We start from the raw sequence: 22,868 nt of genomic DNA, 5'->3' as shown, positions 1-22,868 counted from the left end.
TTCATTCCTCAAAACAATGATTAACTGACAATTTTCTAGAGAAAGCTGTTTCTTTTTTGTCATTTTTGACCTAATATTGACCTTATGACATGCCAGTCTATTGCATACTGTGGCAATTCAAAAACAAACACAAAGACAATGTTAAGCTTCATTTAACAAACCAAATAGCTTTCAACTGTGTTTGATATAATTGCAAGTGATTTTCTAGTACCAAATTAGCAATTTAGCATGATTACTCAAGGATAAGGTGTTGGAGTGATGGCTGCTGGAAATGGAGCCTGTCTAGATTTGATAAAAAACAATTTTTTTTACATCAGTAATGTCCTGACTATACTTTGTGATCAGCTGAATGCCACTTTGGTGAAGTACCAATTTTCTTCCAAAACAGCAAAATCTTTATATTATTCCAAATTTTGGCTGCTAGTGTACACTCACTGAGCACTTTATTAGGAACACTATGGTCCTAATAGGCCCCATTTACACCTGGTATTATGATGCATCTCAGGTGATTCTATCACATATGGTCAGGTGAGACATCACCGTTTACACCTGGTCACTTAAATGCGTCTCCTGTAACCACTTGTGTTCGGATTTGGAGGGGAGGGTCTCGGTTTCATGATGACATATATCAGTCATTATGTCAGTGTGTTACTGCATGATAATAAAGTGTAAAAGTCTGAAAAAAGACAAAGAAAGCACAAAAAAACGGCACACTGTCTCTCTCAGATGCGGTTGAAATTTAATCTAAGCACAAACGCAACATGTCAAGCAGAATTATCATTATTTTAGTGGATTACCTGTATTAAAGGAGCTTAAGGTGTTCATGCTGATCTCAGGCACACTGAAGTAGGGCTGAAACGATTAGTCAACATTATCGTCAACATCAACAATAAAAAATTGTCGACACATTTTTGTTGTCGAATAGTCCTTTGATCTCATTTAACGTAACATGAGATCACATTAAACTCTAATGATGACATGCGAGAGCAGCACTGCAGCTCACGCCTGACTGAAGAGAGGAAGAAAACGCAGCTCTCAGTCCAGATGCACTCTAAACTTTCACAGCTTCAGGTGATGTAGATCACAAAGTATGAGAGAATTATAATGCAAAAATAAATAATGAGTAAATACAGAAGTACTCTCATTGTGAAATACAGCAGACCCGGAGTTGCCGTTCCACTGAAGCAAAACTTGCGTGTCAGAGCATCATTAAAGGAAACACCTCGCCATTATATCTTTAATGCATCCTTTATTAAAGTTCAAATAATAAGGAAGCAGGTCATGTAATAACTACAAACTCCAAACCTGGCATTTCTCTGTGCGGTCAGAAACCTCTTCTATGAGTTGTGCGAAGTGTCCCGATCTATGGGGAGAGATTGAAACTGCACCTGGCTGAGGCACACTGTCATGGGGACACTCGTCTTATATACAAAATACACTTATATTTCAAATCTATTCTCTAAAAGCAATTCTAAATATCTCATATGTTACTTCTCAAGTAAATGTATCTTGTTTTATAGATTTTTAGACAACTTTAAATGGAAAACAAGACAAAAACACATGATAACAGGATTTTTTGCAGTGATTTTATTTTACTGAATTAAACTTAATAAAAAACAATTTTTTCCTTTAATTCAGTGAAATTTGGAATTTTCAAAATATGATTTTGTCCTCTATTTTTTTTTATTTTTTATTTTTTTCCCCATTTTCTCCCAATTTGGAATACCCAATTCCCAATGTGCTTTTAAGTCCTCGTGGTTGCGTAGTGATTTGCCTCAGTCCGGGTGGTGGAGGACGTATCCCAGTTGCCTCCGCGTCTGAGATCGTCAACCCATGCATCTTAACACGTGGCTTGTTGAGCGTGTTGCCACGGAGACATGGCGCATGTGGAGGCTTCACGCCATCCACCGCGGCAACCATGCTCAACTCACCACGCGCCCCACCGAGAACGAACCACATTATAGCAATCACAGGGAGGTTACCCCATGTGACTCTACCCTCCCTAGCAACTGGGCCAATTTGGTTGCTTAGGAGACCTGGCTGGAGTCACTCAGCACGCCCTGGGATTCGAACTAGCGAACTCCAGGGGTGGTAGCCAGCGTCTTTACCACTGAGCTACCCAGGCCCCTGTCCTCTTTATTTTTAGAAAGCACATTTAATACAACCTTTTAAGTTGGGGCACAAGCTGAATAATCAGCTAAGAGCTAATGGTTAATCATTGCAATAATCGCTGAATAGTCGAATAATCGTCTTAATAATCATTAGATTAGTCGATTATCAAAATAATCGTTAGTTGCAGCCCTACACTAAAAAAAGATCTGTGAAGCTCTTGTGATTTGTGTATGTATCCATTTTTTTTCTTTTTTTTCTGATCAGACGGTTATTTCCTTTTAAAGCCGCTCATAGCCAGCAAACTTTAAACTCTTGTAAGTGCCTGACGTGGTCTTCTGTTGTTGTAGCCAATCCGCCTCAAGGTTCAATGTGTTGTGCATTCTGATATGTTATTCTGCTCACTACAATTGTATAGAGCGGTTATCTGAGTTACCGTAGCCTTTCTGTCAGCTCAAATCAATCTGGCCGTTCTCTGTTGACTTCTCTCATCAACAAGGCGTATTCGTCCGCAGAACTGCCGCTCACTGGATGTTTTTTGTTTTTGGCACCATTCTGAGTAAACTCTAGAGACTGTTGTGTGTGAAAATCCCAAGAGATCAGCAGTCACAGAAATACTCAAACCAGCCCATTTGGCACCAACAATCATGCCACGGTCCAAATCACTGAGCTCACATTTTTTTCCCTATACTGATGGTTGATGTGAATATTAACTGAAGCTCCTGACCCGTATCTGTATGATTTTATGCATTGCACTGCTGCCATATGATTGGCTGATTAGGTAATCGCATGAATAAATGGGTATACAGGTGTTCCTAATAAAGTGACAAGTGAGTGTGTACATTTACATATTTTTACATACACCCACTGAGTACTTTATTACACCTTTTTATACCTACTTATTCATGTGATTATCTAACTTTGTGATTATTAACAAAAAACTTCCAGTGAGCAGAAACGCCTTGTTGATGAGAAGTCATCAGAGAATGGCCAGACTGATTCGAACTGACAGAAAGGCTACAGTAACTCTGTGTACAATTGTAGTGAGCAGAATAACATCTCAGAATGCACAACAGTAGAAGACCACATCGGGTTCCACTTCTGTCAGCCAAGAACAGAAATCTGAGGCTCCAGTGGGCACAGCCTCACCAATACTGAACAACTGAAGACTGGAAAAATGTAGCCTGGTCTGATGAATCTCAATTTCTGCTGAGGCACACAGATAGTAGGGTCAGAATTTGGCACCAACAGCATGAATCCATGGACCCAACCTGCCTTTTGTCAACAGTCCAGGCTGGTGGCGGTGGTGTAATGTGTGGGGAATGTTTTCTTGGCACACTTTAGGCCCGTTAATACCAATCAATCATCACTTGAATGACACAGCCTATTTGAGTATTGTTGCTGACTACGTGCATCATGACAATTTTAGCCACAGGAAGTGGGAAAACATTAGTCATGTTTCAGGAAGTGAAAAAAAAAAAAGGATACTGCATTATTTACGTTGATGTTTTTTTATCTCATTAAATAGTCATCAATTAATCGCAGAAATGAACGCGTTACATTGCCCTACCCTTATATATATACTATATACACTATAAATAACCGTAACCATATATATTCATATAATCACACACACAGTACTGTGCACAATTTTAGGCAGTATGTAATGTACTAATATTGTATAGTGAGTGAGGATGTTTTCAAAAATAATGCCTTGAATATTTTTTTATTATTAATTAACTTAATATAAAGTGCAGTACACACAAAAAAACTAAATCAATATTTGGTGTGACCACCCTATGCCTTTAAAACAGCACCAATTCTAGGTGCACACTCCAGGGAAGCACCAATTCTACACTTGCACAGTTTTTCAAGGTTGTCCTCTTCACTGTATTACTGCCTGAACAGCTGAAAAGAACTCGCTTCTCAATTCGCTTTTGGCACCCCTCAATGGACATTTCACCCCAAAAATGGTGCTCATGCGTGCCCATACACCCAACAACACTTACCGCTTTGGACACTGGGTGCAGTGTTTCACATTTTGGTAAGAACAGAACGATTTCAGCTAAAGATAAGTCAACCTACTTTTTCCGATTTCACTGTGAAATCAGTCTGGGCCTCGTTTCCCAAAAGCATATATATAATCGGTGTATATAAGGAACATATTCCACTGATAGTCCTTAGGTGTTCAAAAGAAAATCCCAGGAAAGATCCCAAGCAAATCATCACGGGTTTCATTATGGAGTCGCGAGAACTCGCCATCCAGGATTATTTGATCAATTAACGGCAAAATTACTTTTCCAAGGTGACCATCAAATGTACACTTCACTAATAGCCTTTTGGAAGGGCCCATCGTGAAGGGAGTTTATTGCTCAATTGCATTTGGAACAACCCAACGAATCGCGTCACCTTTCCACAGTGCCCTTCAAGGATGTAAAAATTCCATTTGGAATTCGCCCTCTTTGTGCACACACACACACACACACACACACACACACACACACACACACACACTCTCTCTGAACAAACGTGGCTCAACAGGAGGGACTGATTGATAACCATGTGAGCCAAAGATCACATTTCTCTCTCACTGACAGCATTGCAGAGGAGAATGTGAAACTGAAACTCCAATGATAGTGTATATCAGCCTAACCACACAAGGTGTCTGTCTTTTTGCAGAACTGGAGAGGCTAGTCTACTCATTCTTTTGGCTTCATTTTAAAGACTGTTTGTTTTAAAAACAAATGTTTTCAATATTTTGCTTAAATTAAAAAAAATTGCCATACAGCCTACAAAATATTAAATGTGCAAAATGTCTTTACTACTGCTCTTCTTTGTTCTTCCATGGAGTCTGATCTTCTCTCTCTAACCATGTATAGATACAGGGTGAGACCAGGGTGTGTGTCTGCATTTTACCAGTGCATTTGTGTAGCAGAAATTACTGCATTTGCGCAGGGTGGGGCTGTGCTGTGCTGTGCTGCCATGAACATACAATGCACACACACAAACACAGAAAGAAGTGCGGTGCTAAGTAAATGCATTACAGTTTTTTTTGTGCTGTGTGATCAGCACTGTGTACCACACAAGCTTTCCTTAACAGTTACTAAAAATAAGATTAAAAGCTCTTGAATTACACTGGCGGCCAAAAGTTTGGAATAATGTACAGATTTTGCTGTTTCGGAAAGAAATTGGTCATTTAATTCACCAAAGTGGAATTCAACTGATCACAAAGTATAGTCAGGACATTACTGATGTAAAAAACAGCACCATCACTATTTGAAAAAAAGTCATTTTTGATCAAATCTAGACAGGCCCCATTTCCAGCAGCCATCACTCCAACACCTTATCCTTGAGTAATCATGCTAAATTGATAATTTGGTACTATAAATCACTTTGTGTCTTTGTGTATGAGTTGCCACTGTATGCAATAGACTGGCATGTCTTAAGATCAATATTAGGTCAAAAATGGCAAAAAAGAAACAGCTTTCTCTTGAAACTAGTCAGTGCTAATTTCAATGCTTGAAATTGACAAAAAACTGAAGATTTCATACAAAGGTGTACACTACAGTCATCAAAGACAAAGGACAACTTGCTCTAACAAGGACACAAAGAGATGTGGAAGGCCAGATGTACAACTAAACAAGAGGATAAGTACATCAGAGTCTCTAGTTTGAGAAATAGACGCCTCACATGTCCTCAACTGACAGCTTCACTGAATTCTACCTGCTCAACACCAGTTTCATGTACAACAGTAAAGAGAAGCCTCAGGGGTGCAGGCCTTATGAGAAGAATTGCAAAGAAAAAGCCACTTTTGAGAGTGGGCAAAGAAACACAGACATTGGACAACAGATAATTGGAAAAGAGTGTTATGGATCTTAACCCCATTGAGCTTTTGTGGGATCAGCTAGACTGTAAGGTGCGTGAGAAGTGCCCGACAAGACAGCCACATCTATGGCAAGTGCTATAGGAAGTGTGGGGTGAAATGTCACCTGAGTATCTGGACAAACTGACAGCAAGAATGCCAAGGATCTGCAAAGCTGTCATTGCTGCACATGGAGGATTTTTTGGTGAGAACTCTTTGAAGTAGTTTAAGAAGTTCTGAAAATTTGTTTCAAATTGTAATAGTAATTTGTCACATTATTAATGTCCTGACTATATATTATGATCAGTTGAATGCCACTTTGGTGAATAAAAGTACCAATTTCTTTCCATAAGAGCAAAATCTGTACATTATTCCAAACTTTTGGCTGCCAGTGTATATTTATAAATATAATGTTTGTTTTAACCAAAAAATAGTACACAGGTTGAAATAAATTTGAATAAATAAAGAAGCAATGTTTGACAAAATTATTTGCCATAATCTTAGTTTGTCCACAAGCAAAATAGGAGTATTCTGAGAAAAGGTAACAGGATGTACCTGCACCACTGCAAGGATGTTTGAACAACAATCACATTCAACCTCTTTTCAAACTCTGTTCTATATTTACTTAATACAATTCAGTATAACATCAGTCTCGAAACCCATCTAATTTATTTATTTATTTATTTATTATTCTTTTAATGCCATATCAGCATTAATGTCTAACTTGATGGTAAGACCAAGGTAGTTTAAGAAAATATGACGAACAATAAACAAAAATCTACAAGATCTTTCAATTTGACATTTGACTTTTTTCCTGGTGAAACATATGCAGTAAAGAATTTCTGAATAGAACCGTTGTCTCGAAACTCATCTTAATCCATCTCTATAAATTTCCATTTCACTAATGGGAAGCTTGTGCTTTCTGCTCTGAGGCTGAATGAAAGAATGGATGAACGTGTCACGCATCCTCTCATACAGACAGATGATTGTGTGCATTTCCCAGAATCCTCCCTCAGCACTGACAGTCTGTAAAGAAATAAAGCGCTCTGCTCATCACACACAGGTACTGGCATGCTGCTGCCAGCCTGCTCTCTCAGTAACACACACTGAGTTTCTCTGTCTAACACACCCTTTCTGTTTCTCAAACACACCCAAGCTAACTTAACACACTAATAATTTCACACCAACAAATGTATTGAGTACAATGTATTAAGTCTTCATAAAACATCCACTCACACACAAACTCACAGCACCACACACACACACAGGTGTGTTAGCTTTGCACCATTTCCACAGTGTTAGCATCTAAAAGCAGGTGCAAAACGAGTCATCCAGCGAATGCCAGCAGCTATAACTTTTTTCTTTCTTTTTTTCCACCCATTTTGTAAAACAGCACATTTCCTCTATTACAGCTCTGAAAAACAGGCTTGACTCAGTTCTAAGATGAGTCAAGAGTAAAATGGGATGAAAAATGGGAACTGCAAAATGTTCTCATTTACATGCCCCAGAAAATACTGCCGGGGACAATTTTATCAGGCAATGAGAAAATGTATGTTAGTGGTGTAGATCAAAGGGGATCTTTCTTCAATTAAACTTTCACTGAAGTCGAAAGGCCAAGGTCATCCGTCAACTGGCATACCTGAGTGGGACTCGTTCATTAGACCTGCAAGGCCATCTATGTCAACCCCTTTCTCAAATTGATCAGTTCCTTACAATAAAAATATAACACCTGATGGTGGTGGATGTACTGCTTTGAATGTGTAAGGACAAACAAAACAGGGAAAATTAACTGAACCACTGGTTTGAGAGCGTATATTACTCTCTCTATCTCTGAAAGGATGGCAGGGAGAAATTGATTTTACTAGTTAATATTTACAGAGCCTCCTAGGGATAGGCTACAACTGAATTGAGATATAGCATGCAAATACCACAACCTAAAAGTATGCAATACAACACACATGTGAGAAATCAAAAAGATAATTGTCCTGTTGACAAAGTATTGTTTAATGCCACTCATTTTTATATTAATAAATGAATAAAGATATATATGAAATAAAAATACATTATTACAACAACCATATAGAGTAGCAGTCATAAACTAAACTACTTTAGCTTAGACTCGGGGCACTAAATACATTTCTGTGGGACAGTAATGAAGAGGTGTCCATTATGAAACAGTGGGGGGTGGGAACAGGTTTACTGAGAACAAACAAATTCTCTCTGTGTCAGGGTTGAGAAACACGTTTGGCAACAACCGCCTTTGGACAAAACATACCTGCGTAAATCGGGAGGAACCTGAAACTGTCCGTATCCAGCTCGATAAACAAGCCTATCCTGGATAGTACCATAAAGCAAAAGAAAGAGAGGAACTAGCTCTCTCATTTTCATTTAATTCCCAATCTATTTCTCTTCTTTTATTCTGTGCATCCCCCTATCTTTGTATCAGTCTTGTTCTCTCTTAACTCAGTGACATTTATGGCTCTCAGGTGCATTAACAGGTAAACATTCTGTCTTCCAGATGTCTGCTCAATACATCAGTCCAAAACAAGACTAGACCTGCACATTCCCCTGAAGCAGAGTGCCTGTGCCTTCCTTCCCACACTCACCCAAACCACAAACTTACACTGCCTGACCAAAAAAAAAAAAAGTTGCCGTTTGGATTTAAATTAGAAGATACTTAAGAGCCTATGATTGGATTATTATTGCAGTGATTAATATGTTTCAGCTGGCAGCAATTCTTTTAACCCTAACTGATGTAGTGTATAGCTCTCATTTCTTAAACAACCATGTCGGAAGACGTATCCCGTGGTCATGGAAAAGATGTTACTGTGTTTCAGAAGAGGCAAATTATTGGCCTGCATCAAGCAAAGAAAACATCTAAGGAGATTGCTAAAATCACTGGAATTGGGTTGAGAACTGTCTAACACATTATTAAAACCTGGAAGGATAGTGGTGAACCGTCAGCTTCGTGGAAAAAATGTGGTCAGAAAAAGAATCTTGAATGATCATGATCGGAGATCACTAAAACGCTTTAAGTCACATCGTAAGAAATCGACAGTAGAACTCATGGCTATGTTTAATAGTGAAATTAAGAGCATTTCCACATGCACAATGTGATGAGAACTTACAGGATTGGGACTAAACAGCTGTGTGGCCACAAGAAAGCTACTTGTTAGTGAGGCTAATAAGAAAAAAAATGACTTCAATTTGGTAGGGAGCATAAAGATTGGACTGTGGAGCAATGGAAAAAGGTCATGTGGTCTGATGAGTCCAGATTTACCCTATTCCAAACCGATGGGTGTGTCAGGGTAAGAAGGGAAGCGCATTAAATAATGCACTTGTCATGCATAGTGCCCACTGTACAAGTCTCTGGAGGCAATGTTATGATCTGGGGTTGCTTGAATTGGTCAGGTCTAGGCTCAGCAATGTATGTGGTAATAAAATGAAGTCAGCTGACTACCTGAATGTACTGAATAACCAGGTTATCCCATCAATGGATTTTTTTCTTCCCTGACGGCACAGGTATATTCCAGTACAATAATGCAGAGATTCATCAGGCTCAAATTGTGAAAGAGTGGTTCAGGGAGCATGAGAAATCATTTTCACGCATGAATTGGCCACCACAGAGTCCTGACCTTAACTCTATTGAAAGTCTTTGGGATGTGCTGGAGAAGACTTTACAGAGTGGTTCAACTCTCCCGACATCAATACAAGATCTTGGCCAAAAGCTAATGCAACTCTGGATGAAAATAAATGTTGTGATGTTGCATAAGGTTGTCGAACAAATGCCATGACGAATGCGTGCCATAATCAAAGCTAAAGGCGGTCCAACGAAATATTAGAGTATGCAACTTTTTTGTTTGGCCAGGCAGTGTATAATAAACACATTTGCATTAAATACCCCAGCAAGCCATTTAAAGATAATAATTCTGACATGTATACAATTATGTATGGGAGGCATAGTGATTCAGCTCGCAAGTGGAAAATCAAGATTGTTATGAACTGGTTTATGTGTGAATTTAAAACATTTTTTAAAATGGAGTGACTACATGCACCCACGTGTAAATAACACCTGCCACACAGCACAGCTATTTGCACACCAATAGTCTATTGGAAACATATAAATTTACAACAAATTGCATTATGAGTGTTGCTTCAGTGGCGTGGGGCGTAATGCTGGTGAGACTGTCTTTTCAACCCGTGTTCAATTCCACATTTGTCGCACCCTTTTTCCCATTCCGTTTCCTGGCTTCACTCTTAATATTTTCATTAATACTACTTATAATAATATATAAAAATGAATAGAAAGGTAGTTAACTCCAGTAATATTGCAGTAATTAAAATAGTGTTCCTACATTAATATGGTGTTTATATAGTCAATATATAAACACCATATTAATGTGGTTACTATGAGTTTACTAAAAAATACCATTGTTATAATATGGTTACTGTAGAAAAACCATTATTAATGTTTGTAAAGGAGGGTTAGGTTTAGGGGTAGAGGTTGGTGTAGTGTGTTCACGGGACTCTAAATAAACAAAATAAAATGATGCAGTGATGCCCCTTTACTTTTAGTATTTAATTAGGGCACAAATAGTATCTGCCACTATTTGCACCAGGGTTGGGGTGCAAATAATATTTGCCACTATTTGCAGTGGGGTGTAAATAGCATGTACCTTTATGAATAGCAATCCCTCCACAAAAAAAAAAAAAAAAAAAAAAAACATATAGTCTATTGGGATTGTAGGAACACTTCAATTTCGAACCTGTCTGTACACAAGGACCCTGAATGCCATATACCTATATTTTTTTGTCCTATGGATGGATTGATGGATAGACAGACAGACAGATAGATAGATATAAACTTCTATCAGATTAAAGGCCTTGCTTGTTTACATTTGATTTTTTTGACAGATGGGATGTTAACAGAATGACAATCGTCTCTCACCTGCTGCAGGACGCTCTCCAGCGGCTCGGCCTTACACAGTTCCTCCGCCGTGAGCCCGGTCTCCTCCTTACACTGGTCTGTAAGATCCACACTGTCCGGCTTGACTAGACGCCGCTGAAGCTTGCCCACCTGTTAACAATATCAGCTTTTTCAACGGGCCTCGCAGTGCAACTTAGCTGCTCAATCTCTGTGCGAGCCCTTAAACACACACCTGGCTGCTGAGAACAGAGACGCAATGTTTCTGTTCTCCACGCGCCCAAACATGTTGTCTAGTTAGGCAGCTCGCTGGGTTTCGAGACAGAGCCACAATGATGATGATGATAGGCGGTTTTTTGTGAATGCAAAGCAGCCACGGCAGGGTTACTGACCTACAGGCGATGACATGCACCAAACAAGGCACGCTTTCGTCTCTCGTGGCTTTTAATATGCTTCATTTCAACCAACAAAACGTCTCCACATTTGAAGTAGCCCAATAAATAATAAAATAACTATTGAACCTATTATCAGCATAAGCTGCTCATTTTAAATAGATAACCGATAATCACATATGTAACTCTGAAAGCGCACCTTGTTGGCAAACGTCAGCTGTCAAGGTAGTTTCTAACACTAGAACAGTGTAACCATTACTCGGTGGGTAGTTTTAAAGAGAGAGAGAGAGAGAGAGAGAGACCTTAGAACAGGGTCAAAAGGTCCGTACCTTCTTCTCATGTAGATCCACAATTTGCCACACCAAGAGAATTAATTCCCTTTCATCCGACCCCAGTTTACCCCCATTTGCACCAGCTGTTGCCCCAAAGAACACCACCAGAGTATCACTGTGCGAAGCCATCAGGGACCACAAGGGTAAAAACTACAATTAAGAGCAAAGATCAAATAAAACAGTAACACGAGGGTTCACCTTTCTCCAAGAGAAGTAAACAAAAGAAAAGGAAACTCAATTGTAGTACACGAGGAAGGAGAGAAGATTATTCCAGGAGAAGGACACGAGAAAAAGTGCGACAGGAGACTCTACCTGTTGCTGTACTTGTGTGTTCTCTATCCTGAGTTACTGGTTTGACTGGTAAAGAAGGCAGAAAAAAGTCCTGGTTCGTCTCACGCTAACCCCACAACAAGCCCTGAAGGCTTTACTCGCTGTATCTTCTTTTTTTCTTTCTTTTTTTTTCTTGGTTACCTGGTTTTGGTCGGCCTCCGTGTTTGGAGTCAATCTCTCGAGGGAGCTCGCTGATTGGCTGGTTTGTAAAGGTGAGGGCGGGTCGTAGTGCTACAGCACCTATGTAACCCGCACTTATTGGTCTGTTCTGCGCTAGGAAGTGGGAGATAAGAAGAATTCACTCCTTTTTCACTGCTGTTGCTGCTCACCTTTTTGAACTCCCTCTTTGTCTGTCTTTTTCTCTCTGTTTTGAAACCATGCTAGTGTTGCTTTATTTTCTGGCATTGTTCGAAATAAATATCGTGGTGTGGTTTATTTAAATGAGTTGAAATTAAGAGACGAGAATGTACTGTTCTGCATATAGTTTTATGAAGAAAAAATATTTTTATTTTCTAAGCACTCAAATCTCCTTCCTTCAGGGCCGTTTCTGAGCAGCACACCCTAAGCGAGTTCCTACCAAGCCCACCTAGAATGACACCACAATTTGAAGGTATTAACTTAAATTGGAATATATTAATGACACAAAACGCAAAAAAATTACACAACAATAACAATAAATTACTATAAATAACTATATACAAAAATAAATAAATAAAATAATAATAATTAAAACCAGCCTTGTTTGTGGAGCCCCCTGGTGGCCATGGGGCCCTAACCTTATTTCAGAAGATCAGAATCAGAATGAGCTCTATTGCCAAGTATGTTTACACATATAAGGAATTTGTCTTGGTGACAGAAGCTTCCAGTGTACAACAATACAAAAACAATACAAAAGCAGCAGCAAGACATAGATAATAATAAAAAAATAAAAAATACATCTAATTATACACATACTGTACGTACACACCCACACATACATACATACACACATACACATGGGTAGTGCGAAAACCGGAAGAAAAATATGGCTGTTTCCATATGGCTGTTATAGCTAGAGACGGCCCTCCTTTCCTTGCACACATTAAAAAATTATTTTAAGATTTCAATATTTCAATTTCATAAATTGCCATCAAAGTGAATTGTGTACTCTTTAACAAAATATAATAGTATAAAAACGTCTTAATTAAATTTTGTAAAAAAAAAAAAAAAAATTGCACAATTCAATTTGATGGCAATTTATGAAATCGAAATATTTAAATCTGAAAAATGGTCTAAAATGTTTGTTTGCGTATTTATTTATTTTGCAACTGTAAAAGGGAAGTTAAAATGGGAAAGGAGGAGGCGGGAACCGGACGAACCATCAAAATAATATTTAATGAAAACGTAAACAAAAAGACACAAACATAAACACACATGGCTGCTGCGTGTGGCTCTCTCTCTCCCGAACTGCTGCATCCGGCTGCCTTTATCCCTCTCCTCGGCTAATTAGCCCGATTGGGTGCCAGGCATGTGTAGCCAGGTCCCAGCCCCGCCCTCCTCCTCGTCACAGCAACATACATTGCAAAGTCTGATATAGTTTTATCTGTGGTTTGGTAAAAGATTGTAAGGCACTCTTTTCTGTGTAGCTTTTTTGGAATAATATTATGAAAAGCTGAAATATTAATATTAATGAAAAATTATCATATTGTTAAAAGAATACAAAAATTGCTGTTCGCGCACTGAACTAAGATATAGTCTAGAAAAAGGGTCTAGCAAAAATACATTATTTATTAAGTTTTACATTTGCATGGTGAAAAAGTGCAAAGGGAAAGTGAATTACAGGCCAGACTTTCATATTATTAAAATTTGTTTTGACTTTAATACTTTAACAAATAAAGGCCAGTATTTTAATATAGTAAAACATGTTACCATAATATCACATTTTCTATTTTTTCACACATAGTATAAATTGGTCTATATATGAAAATATATATATGCCTTTATAGGGGGTCACTTGCAAGAGGATCATCATATTTGGGGTCCTTGTCATTGAAAAAAAAAAATACACTGGTTACTTAGAAATAAAGAAATAACATTTTCAAAATTATCTTCATTTCTCTATATTAGCAAGTGTGGTGGGATTTGAGTCTTGTTCTCATGATGCAGTGCATGTGTGTAAATTTAACCAGACAGAAACCGATTCTCTTCAGACCTCTCACTTTTTCAATGCATGCCAACTTTACATGAACGTTTTTTCCATGCCCACTGCCAACCTTAGCAGATGTCTGATCTCTCTCTCTGGTTTCTGCTTGAGCAATGGCCAGCTGATACTTTCAGTCATGAAAATTGTGTTGTAAAAGAGAGAGACCACAGGTCTAGACATGAGCTCTTACTCACAGGCACAGTGTACTGTTGCCTCTCACTCACACTCACTCACTCACTCACTCACTCTCTCGCTCTCTCTCTCTCTTTAGCATATGCTCAAAAACACACACCAAGGAGGAGGTGACAAATGAGTTGAGAAGTAACCCTCTTTTTCAAAATTATCATTTCAAAATAATTTATTTTTTATTCAGTGAACATGAAACTGCTTTCGCAACCCATTGTACTTTTCTAACATGACACATTTTTAGAGTGAAAGAGGACGTTAGAGAAAAACAAATTGATTGGATTGTGACAAGTTGTTTCTGACAGGTGGTTGGAAGGGAAGGGTTGAAAAATAATAGGGATTGGTGACGTCAACCAAAAAAAGGAAGTTGCTGCAAATGTGGAGTTATGTTCTGAAAAAAGATTATGAAGACAAATATTTTCTAATGAGTCGACACAATAAGACCAGAAGCAAGTATTAAGAAAGTAAATAGGGCCAAAAACTTGTTTGATTTTCATGAGGGAAAAAAAATTACAGAACAGAACAACACCTCAATGGAAAAGATAAAATCTTCCTCCAGACTGACCTCTGTTCCTTTTAATGCCCACTTCCCCTTTTCACACGCTTACAAGTTATAAACATGCACACATGTTGCAATATGAGAAAAGGGAGATGTTGAAATCATTAAGCACTGCAAATGAAAGTGTGCTATAACGTGATTCTTTTGGCTTAAATCAGTTTTATGTAATACAAAGTTTTTAAGTCAGCATAGTTTGTTCCTAAACAGACAGGCAATTAAAATATATCACTACTGTAAAAGGGGGTTCATTGCAGAATATGCAAAGGCGATTTCATTATCAATCAATTTTCAGGGAGTATTAAAAACACCTCAAATTTACATTAAAAAAATTCCACTAATGCCCATTTTTTTTTTTACACAAATAAACACAAAACACAAATATTTCACTGATGCATAATACAAATATACATTATTTATAGTCATTTCATTTTGAGTACAGTTCTGGAATACAAGATAATATTTAAAGCTTTATGCACAATTTCGGGAGACAGCAGTTAACACTTAATGGTTATTTTTCTTGATTGTTATATAGTTTCTGTGTATATGGGTTCTTACAGAGTCAGGCTGAGGTATTGATGAATGATTCCATAACCACATCTACAGGCAATTTTGACTCTGTTAGACACTGTGAGGTGTTGGTGTGTGAACTATGTCTTTTAGACACAAAAGATAACTCTTTATTCCCTTCGCCTGTGGCTGCACTGGATAGATGCTGGAACAGTCTTTGTATTCCAGTTTCTCGGAGCGAGCTGCGGAAGGTACGTGCGGCAAACACATAAAGCACTGGATTTACTGAGCTACTAATGAACACCAGGGCTCCTGCTATAATGCTCATGGTGGTACAAGCATCCTCCAAGTTTTTTGACACTTCAGGGTATGAGGACTTGAGAGCGAGTGCGATGAGGGAAAGAAAGTTCCCCACATGGTGTGGGATCCAGCAGATGGCAAACATCACCACCAGGCTGCAGATGAGAACTGTCGATTTTCGCTTGGACTTGAAGTTCATCTGTGCTATGCGACTGAAGAGGCAGCCATAACAGACTACCAGAGTGGAAAAAGGGATGACAAAGCCTATAAGACTTTCTAAAATCAGCAGCACAACTTCCTGTGTATCAGAATCATAATGTCTGAACGTACACTGAACTTGATCGCCGCCCAAAGTCTGAGTCTCAATAACAGGAATACTCAGGAGAAATGAAGCCACCCACACCACTAATAATACCTTATTCAGTGCTTGTTTTCTCCTCCATCCAGCTGAAGCAAAGGGATACCTGACAGCCAGGAAGCGCTCCACACTCATGATGGTGATGAGGAAAACGCTGCTGTACATACAAGCATTGATAATGTAAGTCATGGCTTTGCAGGCAGCCTCTCCGAACACCCAGGAATGAGCCAGCGAGTAGATCCAAAGAGGCAGAGTGATCAGCACCAGAAGGTCTGCGACTGCTAGGTGGAGGATGAGCAGCACTGTGTATGATCGTTGCTTCACATGCTTCAAGATGGTCCACACTACCAGCAGGTTCCCAGGTGTGCCCACCAAGAAGCACACACCCAGAATCACGCAGGCCCCCACAGAGCCTCCCTCAGTCTCCTCACCTCGCTGAAGGTAACCTGTGCCGTTCATGTCTCCCTCTCTGGTCCACTTTAGTCCGCTACACTTCTAGCCACTGAGTTAGAAAACAAGTCTGCCTTTGCAAAAACTCACTTCCCTTTTGTAAAAGCTGAGAAAAACAGAACCTGGAGGCTAAAACACAAAGAAAAACATCTGAAATGATTGTCCGTTTCCATGGGAAGTGCAATAATACACATTATCCTTCAGCACATCTCCATAGAAAGTTGAGCAAAACATTGTTCAAGTCGTCTTGCTCTAGATCAAGAAATATTTCTCATGTCTGCTATTGCATGTGTATTAAATTCAAATCATTTTTATTTTTTTTCAAATACATTGAAATGAAAAGAAAAAAGTCAATTTCATCACAAATGTATTTGATTCATTTCAGCTAAATCAGTGCCTTTTCCATTTCAAAAAGTTGATTTTAATAGACATTTTTTTAAAAGATTTAAGTCTTTAAGTGTTAAAAAATTGCACTGTGTCATCTCAAGCTAAATTTAAAATTGTATATATATAGTATGTTGGGATATAGCTATGCCTTTAAAAAAATTAACAGGGTTGACTGTTTTTCATTTAGCCATAAATAGATTTATGCTTAAGGTCGTGACACTACAAGGTGTTTATTATTGGTAACTGATGTTGGCATTATATTTATGCTGAATAGAATAGAATAGAATAGAATAGAATAGAATAGAATAGACAGTTGCCTTTGGCTTGCTCAATGGTGGCCAAAAGACAAACCATTTTAAAGACAAAACATTTGAAAGACAAATCATTTAAAGGCATGATTTTCATGATGCCTTTACATTTAAGACAACAAAGGTCATTACAGCATAATTTCTGTAAAGCCTCATTGAAACAATGTGTATTCTGAAAAGAGCTATACAAATAAAACTGACTTTGTTAGAAAGATAATTTAAGGGTGATATTTTTACAATTATTCACTAAATTATTCACAATTATTCTTAAATTGTCATCCCTGTTACCATGATTATGTACAGAAAACTGAAGACAATTTCTTCTGTTTTCTGCACAAATCGTGGTAGCAGGGATAACAATTTATGATTATCCCCAACTGACCACCCTAAAATATGATATAAATTGATAAAAAAAAGAGAAGACACTTACATGTAGAATTCACATCCTGAGAGAATAATGATTTAATTATTACTATTTATGCAATTGTACATTATTTTAACAAGGGAGAGTTATGGGAGTCGGACGTGTGAACAGCGAGCTCTGCGCACTTTGATAGTTTTGGATTCTTTCTGTGTCATAAACCGGTGAGATTCGATACACCCTGCTACATAACTGTTCTAAGAGGTCAACATGTCAAAGAATTCAAAATCCTCGGGCTCTGAAGATATTAAAAGACACTTACGTGTTCAAGCTGATATCCCAGACAGGCCCGCAGACCAGGAACTCGATTTGGACGGCACGGCAGGAGAAATTCAGCGCCAACTGTCCAACATATCTGTAATGCTGACAGAAGTCGTAGCGGACCTGGAAGATTTTGCTGTAATACGTCGATCGATTACAGCGATGGAGGCGAAAATCTCTGAGTTCAGGGCTCCAGACTAAAAAAATTACGTAGGAGCAATTGGCTCCTAAACTGAAACATTAAGGAGCCAAATGGCTGTTTTTAGTAGCCATATCACAGAATTGCTCGATTTAGATTGTTGTTCAGAAACAAGATAGAAAGCAGAAGAAAAGGAAGTCAGCTGATAACTCATTCATCAAAGGTTTAATAAACAGTACATATAGTTGAGAAGATAAGTTTGCATTCCCTTTTGTCTCATAAATGTTCACACCCCTTTCATAATTTATACAAATATAAGAGATAAAAGATTTTTTTATTTAGTACTGCTCTTCAGAATCTACATTACAGATATTTACATATAGTATGCATATAGAAGTGCGTTGTCTTCTTGAGCATCAATGAATGTTTGCACTTTGTGCAATAGTTGTGTGCAAGTCCCTCAATTGTCCTAAGTGTCAAAAGCTTGATTTTATATATACACAGATCAGTCACAACATTAAAACCACCTGCCTAATATTGTGTAGGTCCCCCTCGTGCCGCCAAAACAGCGCCAACACGCATCTCAGAATAGCATTCTGAGATGATATTCTTCTCACCACAATTGTACAGAGTGGTTATCTGAGTTACTGTAGAATTTGTCAGTTCGAACCATATATAAAATAAACTCTAGAGACTGTTGTGTGTGAAAATCCCAGGAGATCAACAGTTACAGAAATAAACCAGCCCATCTGGCACATACAATCATCTGCGATCACATTATTTTCCCCATTCTGATGGTTGATGTGAACATTAACTGAAGCTCCCCACCTGTATCTGCATGATTTTATGCACTGCTGCCACACGATTGGCTGATTAGATAATCACATGATTGATTGTTGGTGCCAGACGGGCTGGTTTGAGTATTTCTGTAACTGCTGATCTCCTGGGATTTTCACACACAGCAGTCTCTAGAATTTACTCTGAATGGTGCCAAAAACAAAAAACATCCAGCGGCAGTTCAGTGGAAGGAAATGCCATGTTGATGAGAGAGGTCAGTAGAGAATGGCCAGACTGTTTTGAACTGACAAAGTCTATGGTAACTCAGATGACCGCTCTGTACAATTGTGGTGAGAAGAATATCATCTCAGAATACTATTCTGAGATGCAGGTTGGTGCTGTTTTGGCGGCACGTGGGGGACCTACACAATATTAGCAGGTGGTTTTAATGTTGTGGCTGATCGGTATGTGTGTGTGTGTATGTATGCATGTATGTATATATATATTTTATTTTATATTGCCTTAGTCTTTCTTTACTGTTACTGGATGGCCCCAGACACAGAGACTACAAGAGTTCAAATTGAAAGAAATCCCAGATGCAGTTTATTGTGCTACTCCAATCCCAATCAATAATTACCAGAAGGAAAAAAAAGTGGTACACAATACAGGACTTTTATTTATCAAGATGCCCCAAATACACATGGGACTCTTATTTTGAAATCTGCACTCCCAGTTGTGAGCTCACTGACGGCTGATTTGCTGAGAAAGTGAATCTGATTCAAACTCCTAACCTGAGCTCCTGAGTTAAAACCCTCAATTCTTTTCGGATGATTCATGAAAAAGATCCGGTTCAAAATAGTCATTTGTTCACGACTCTCTCACACTGTGTTTGTTGTTGGGCACGGTGCAGTGAGTTCGTCAGAATCAGAACGGGTGAAAAGTGGCGCGAGACACACTGGCGCTCTAAAGATGTATTCAATAACTCACAAGATATCTGACAAAACCGCATATGAACGCACACAACCAGTGGCAACTAGACTTTAAATTATTGTCGCAATCAATTATTTTTGGTCGCATTTGCGACCATTTTAGTCACAATCTGGAGCCCTGGATTTGGTTACAAAAATCAGGGACGTCGAGAAACGGATCGATTATCTGGAGTCATCAGAGAGGGAATTAGCTGCTAATCCACTAGCGACCAAGACAGACTTGGAATGCGTTTGGGAAAAAAACTGGAGGATTTGGCAAATCTTAATCGGCGAAACAATGTCTGAATTGTTGGAATTCTTGAGCATGAGGAAGGCAGAGATATGGTGCAATTCCTAGATGAGCTCTTCCTGAGACTGCTTGACATAACAGGCCATAAGCTTGAAATCGAGTGAGCTCACAGAATCCCGGCTCGCAGATCCTCGGAGGGAGACAGGCCCCGATCAATTCTGGCCAAATTTCTGAGATCATCTGATAAAGATCTCGTGTTATGCGAGGTGAGGAGGAAAGGAAAGCTTTCTTGGAAGAACCACAACATTTTCTTGTTCCCAGAATTTGCTAATTGACAAGAGAGAAACGTGATAGATTCAAGGAATGCAAGAAACTCTTACATCAGTGGAAGGTCGCTTTTGCACTGATGTTTTTGGCCAAACTGAGAATAGATACTAAGGATGGCCGTGAAGTATTTACATGTCCACAGCAAGCATTGTCTGTCATAGAGACAATGGGGTGAGTAAACCATTTGATGTTTCTCACGTGGCCCCCAATTGAGCTTGATTCACTGAACATACACTTGACTGTCTGAGGAAGCTGGGCGCCATTTTGTTTCTTTTTGTGTTCATTCCGCCTAGTGGCTTGAGTTTGTTTTGTGTAGTAACACTCCTTCAAGAAACTCTTGCATCGACGGAGGATCGCTTTTGCACTTATGTTTCCGGCCAAACTGAGAATAGATACTAAGGATGGCCACAAAATATTTACAGTACATGCCCACAACAAGCAATGTCTTTCATAAAATCAATGGACTAAGGAAGTCATGGTGTGTTTCTCGTGTTGCCCCCAAGTGAGCTTGGCGTGCTGAACATACACTTGACCGTCCGAGAAAGCTGGGCGCCTTTCATATTTCTTTTTGTGCTGGTTCTGCCTAGCGGCTGGAGTTTGTTTTGTGGAGTATTTTTTGCAGGACATTGGAAGGAATTGTTTGTTTGTTTTTTTTTGCTGGTTCTGCTAGTGCAGGGGACAATTTTTTAATTTTTCATTGATGCATTTTTTTGAAAGAGCCATAGCAAAAACTAATAATTTACAATAAAAAATAAATAAAATGTTTTCAATAAAATAAAATGTCTATTATGCCCACAGACTACTCAAAAACACAAAAACAAACAAATATGCAACAATTAAAATGAACATGTTGCAATATAGAATTGTGTATACACGTTTGTGCGGGTCTCCATGAAATTACTTCATTTTACATTTGTTCATAAAAAAGTTCACTTCCCTATAGGGCTGGACGATATGTAAATCGTATATGTATTCGGCGTAATAAATATCGCGATATCCGATTATATCCTCAACACCCCTGCTGAGGGTCTGTGAAGTTTTTTACTTTATTCATTTTGCTTTCAACTTTAAATGAAATTGAAACATGAAAAACTTAAACAAAAGACATTTCTAAATTCAAAATGCACTTTAAACGAAACGAAAAAAGCAATTAAAATAACAAAGTGATTAAAAAATCGTATATAACCACCTCCCCAAATCCAAACATTTACCGTCTCCAATGGCCCCATTTGCCACCAGGCAAGCATTTGTCATGACACCAGGTGGAAAATTACTAATAGCCTACAAATTAAGAAATAAAGACAAGTATAAATGTAAAGATAATTATAATGATCATTATAATAAATAAGCCTAATAAATTCCCTTATGTTTCCAAAATAATGCTGCCAAATGTGTGTTCTTATCGAATGTGTTTGTATTGCGTTTTGGTAATTCAGTTTATGCTGCCTAAAGAAAAGAAAATATTACTAAATTTTAGGTTCAATGTGTCGTATTAAGTTATGATTTAATCACTTTTGTCTTTGTTTCTTTAATACAAAGATGTATATTACTGAACCTGCAGAGTTGCGTTCACAATGTGTAAGAGCAAACTGCTCCGTGGAAATAAAGCGAAACTCATAGTACCTCAGGAGATGATCGGAGATCATTTGCTGCATTGTCATAGACGACATTATTCTTGCAAACAGTTTTCAGACAAATGAAACAGAGAAAAAGGAGTTTTCCTTTACATGCGCGTGTTCCACGAGACAGTGTCCCGCCCGCCTCTGAACAAACAGCGGATCCAACACTTTTGTCTAACATCATGTGTCACTCTGATGGGAAGATCGGATCATTTTACTGACTTGAATCTTTGAGTCTCGTTCAGTAAAATGAACGAATCTTCATTTAGTTGACGTTCATTTCGTTCATTTGAGCAGAATTAAATTAAAATGTTACATTTTCAATAGCCAAATGCCCCCCAACACATCTACTTATGCAAACTTTGATTACAGTCCCAATAAGGAAAAACTGATAATGCAGCCAAGGACAAATTATGAGAAACAGAAATGATTAGTTCACCTCTAGAATCTTCTTGTCTGAGTTGTTCGTTTCTTTTGTCACATGAGTGCATAGCGTATATGACTGTCGCGTGTCAAAAGAACGAACGACTCGGACCAGATGACTCCAGAGGTGAACTAATCATTTCTGTTTCCTGTGTGAGCAATGCATAGTATACGGCTGTCATGTGACAAAAGAACGAACACTCGGACCAGAAGACTCGAGAGGTGAACTAATAATTTCTGTTTCCTGTGTGAGCAATGCATAGTGAATACGGCTGTCATGTGACAAAAGAACGAACGACTCGGAGCAGATGACTCGAGAGGTGAACGAATCATTTCTGTTACCTGTACAGCGCCTATGTGGTTTTCACATAACAAACGAACGGAGGTTGCGCAATGCACATGCGCGGCCAACACAAAATGAACGATTCACTGTCTGAGACTACCCGTTCTTCTGAGTCACATAAAAGATTAGTTCAAAATGAACGAATTGTTCATGA

General features: G+C 38.5%; 2 protein-coding genes across 4 annotated transcripts in view; both read right to left on the bottom strand.

The window, feature by feature from the left end:
• LOC127416149 (epithelial splicing regulatory protein 2-like) overlaps positions 1–12,088 on the bottom strand; it is a 35,370-nt gene extending 23,282 nt beyond the window's left edge. Inside the window, exons 1-3 of one of the 3 annotated variants that reach the window (XM_051655330.1) lie at positions 11,932–12,088; positions 11,617–11,769; positions 10,920–11,048 (exon numbers count right to left, since the gene is read on the bottom strand). In XM_051655330.1, the coding sequence (XP_051511290.1) occupies positions 10,920–11,048; positions 11,617–11,748 (261 nt within the window). In that variant the 5' untranslated portion in view covers positions 11,749–11,769; positions 11,932–12,088. The other 2 variants (XM_051655339.1, XM_051655322.1) reach the window with 2 other exon arrangements.
• A 1,728-nt stretch (positions 12,089–13,816) lies between these two features.
• si:dkey-148a17.6 (uncharacterized protein LOC108190685 homolog) lies at positions 13,817–16,705 on the bottom strand. The gene has a single exon (XM_051655370.1). The coding sequence runs from the start codon at positions 16,498–16,500 to the stop codon at positions 15,436–15,438; it is 1,065 nt and encodes a 354-aa protein (XP_051511330.1). The 5' UTR covers positions 16,501–16,705; the 3' UTR covers positions 13,817–15,435.
• Positions 16,706–22,868: the final 6,163 nt, after the last annotated feature.

The sequence above is a fragment of the Myxocyprinus asiaticus genome, chromosome 2, assembly GCF_019703515.2.
Source record: "Myxocyprinus asiaticus isolate MX2 ecotype Aquarium Trade chromosome 2, UBuf_Myxa_2, whole genome shotgun sequence".
NCBI lineage: Eukaryota > Metazoa > Chordata > Actinopteri > Cypriniformes > Catostomidae > Myxocyprinus > Myxocyprinus asiaticus.
The sequence above is the reverse complement of the archived record's forward strand: the minus strand, read 5'-3'. Positions and strand labels throughout refer to the sequence as shown.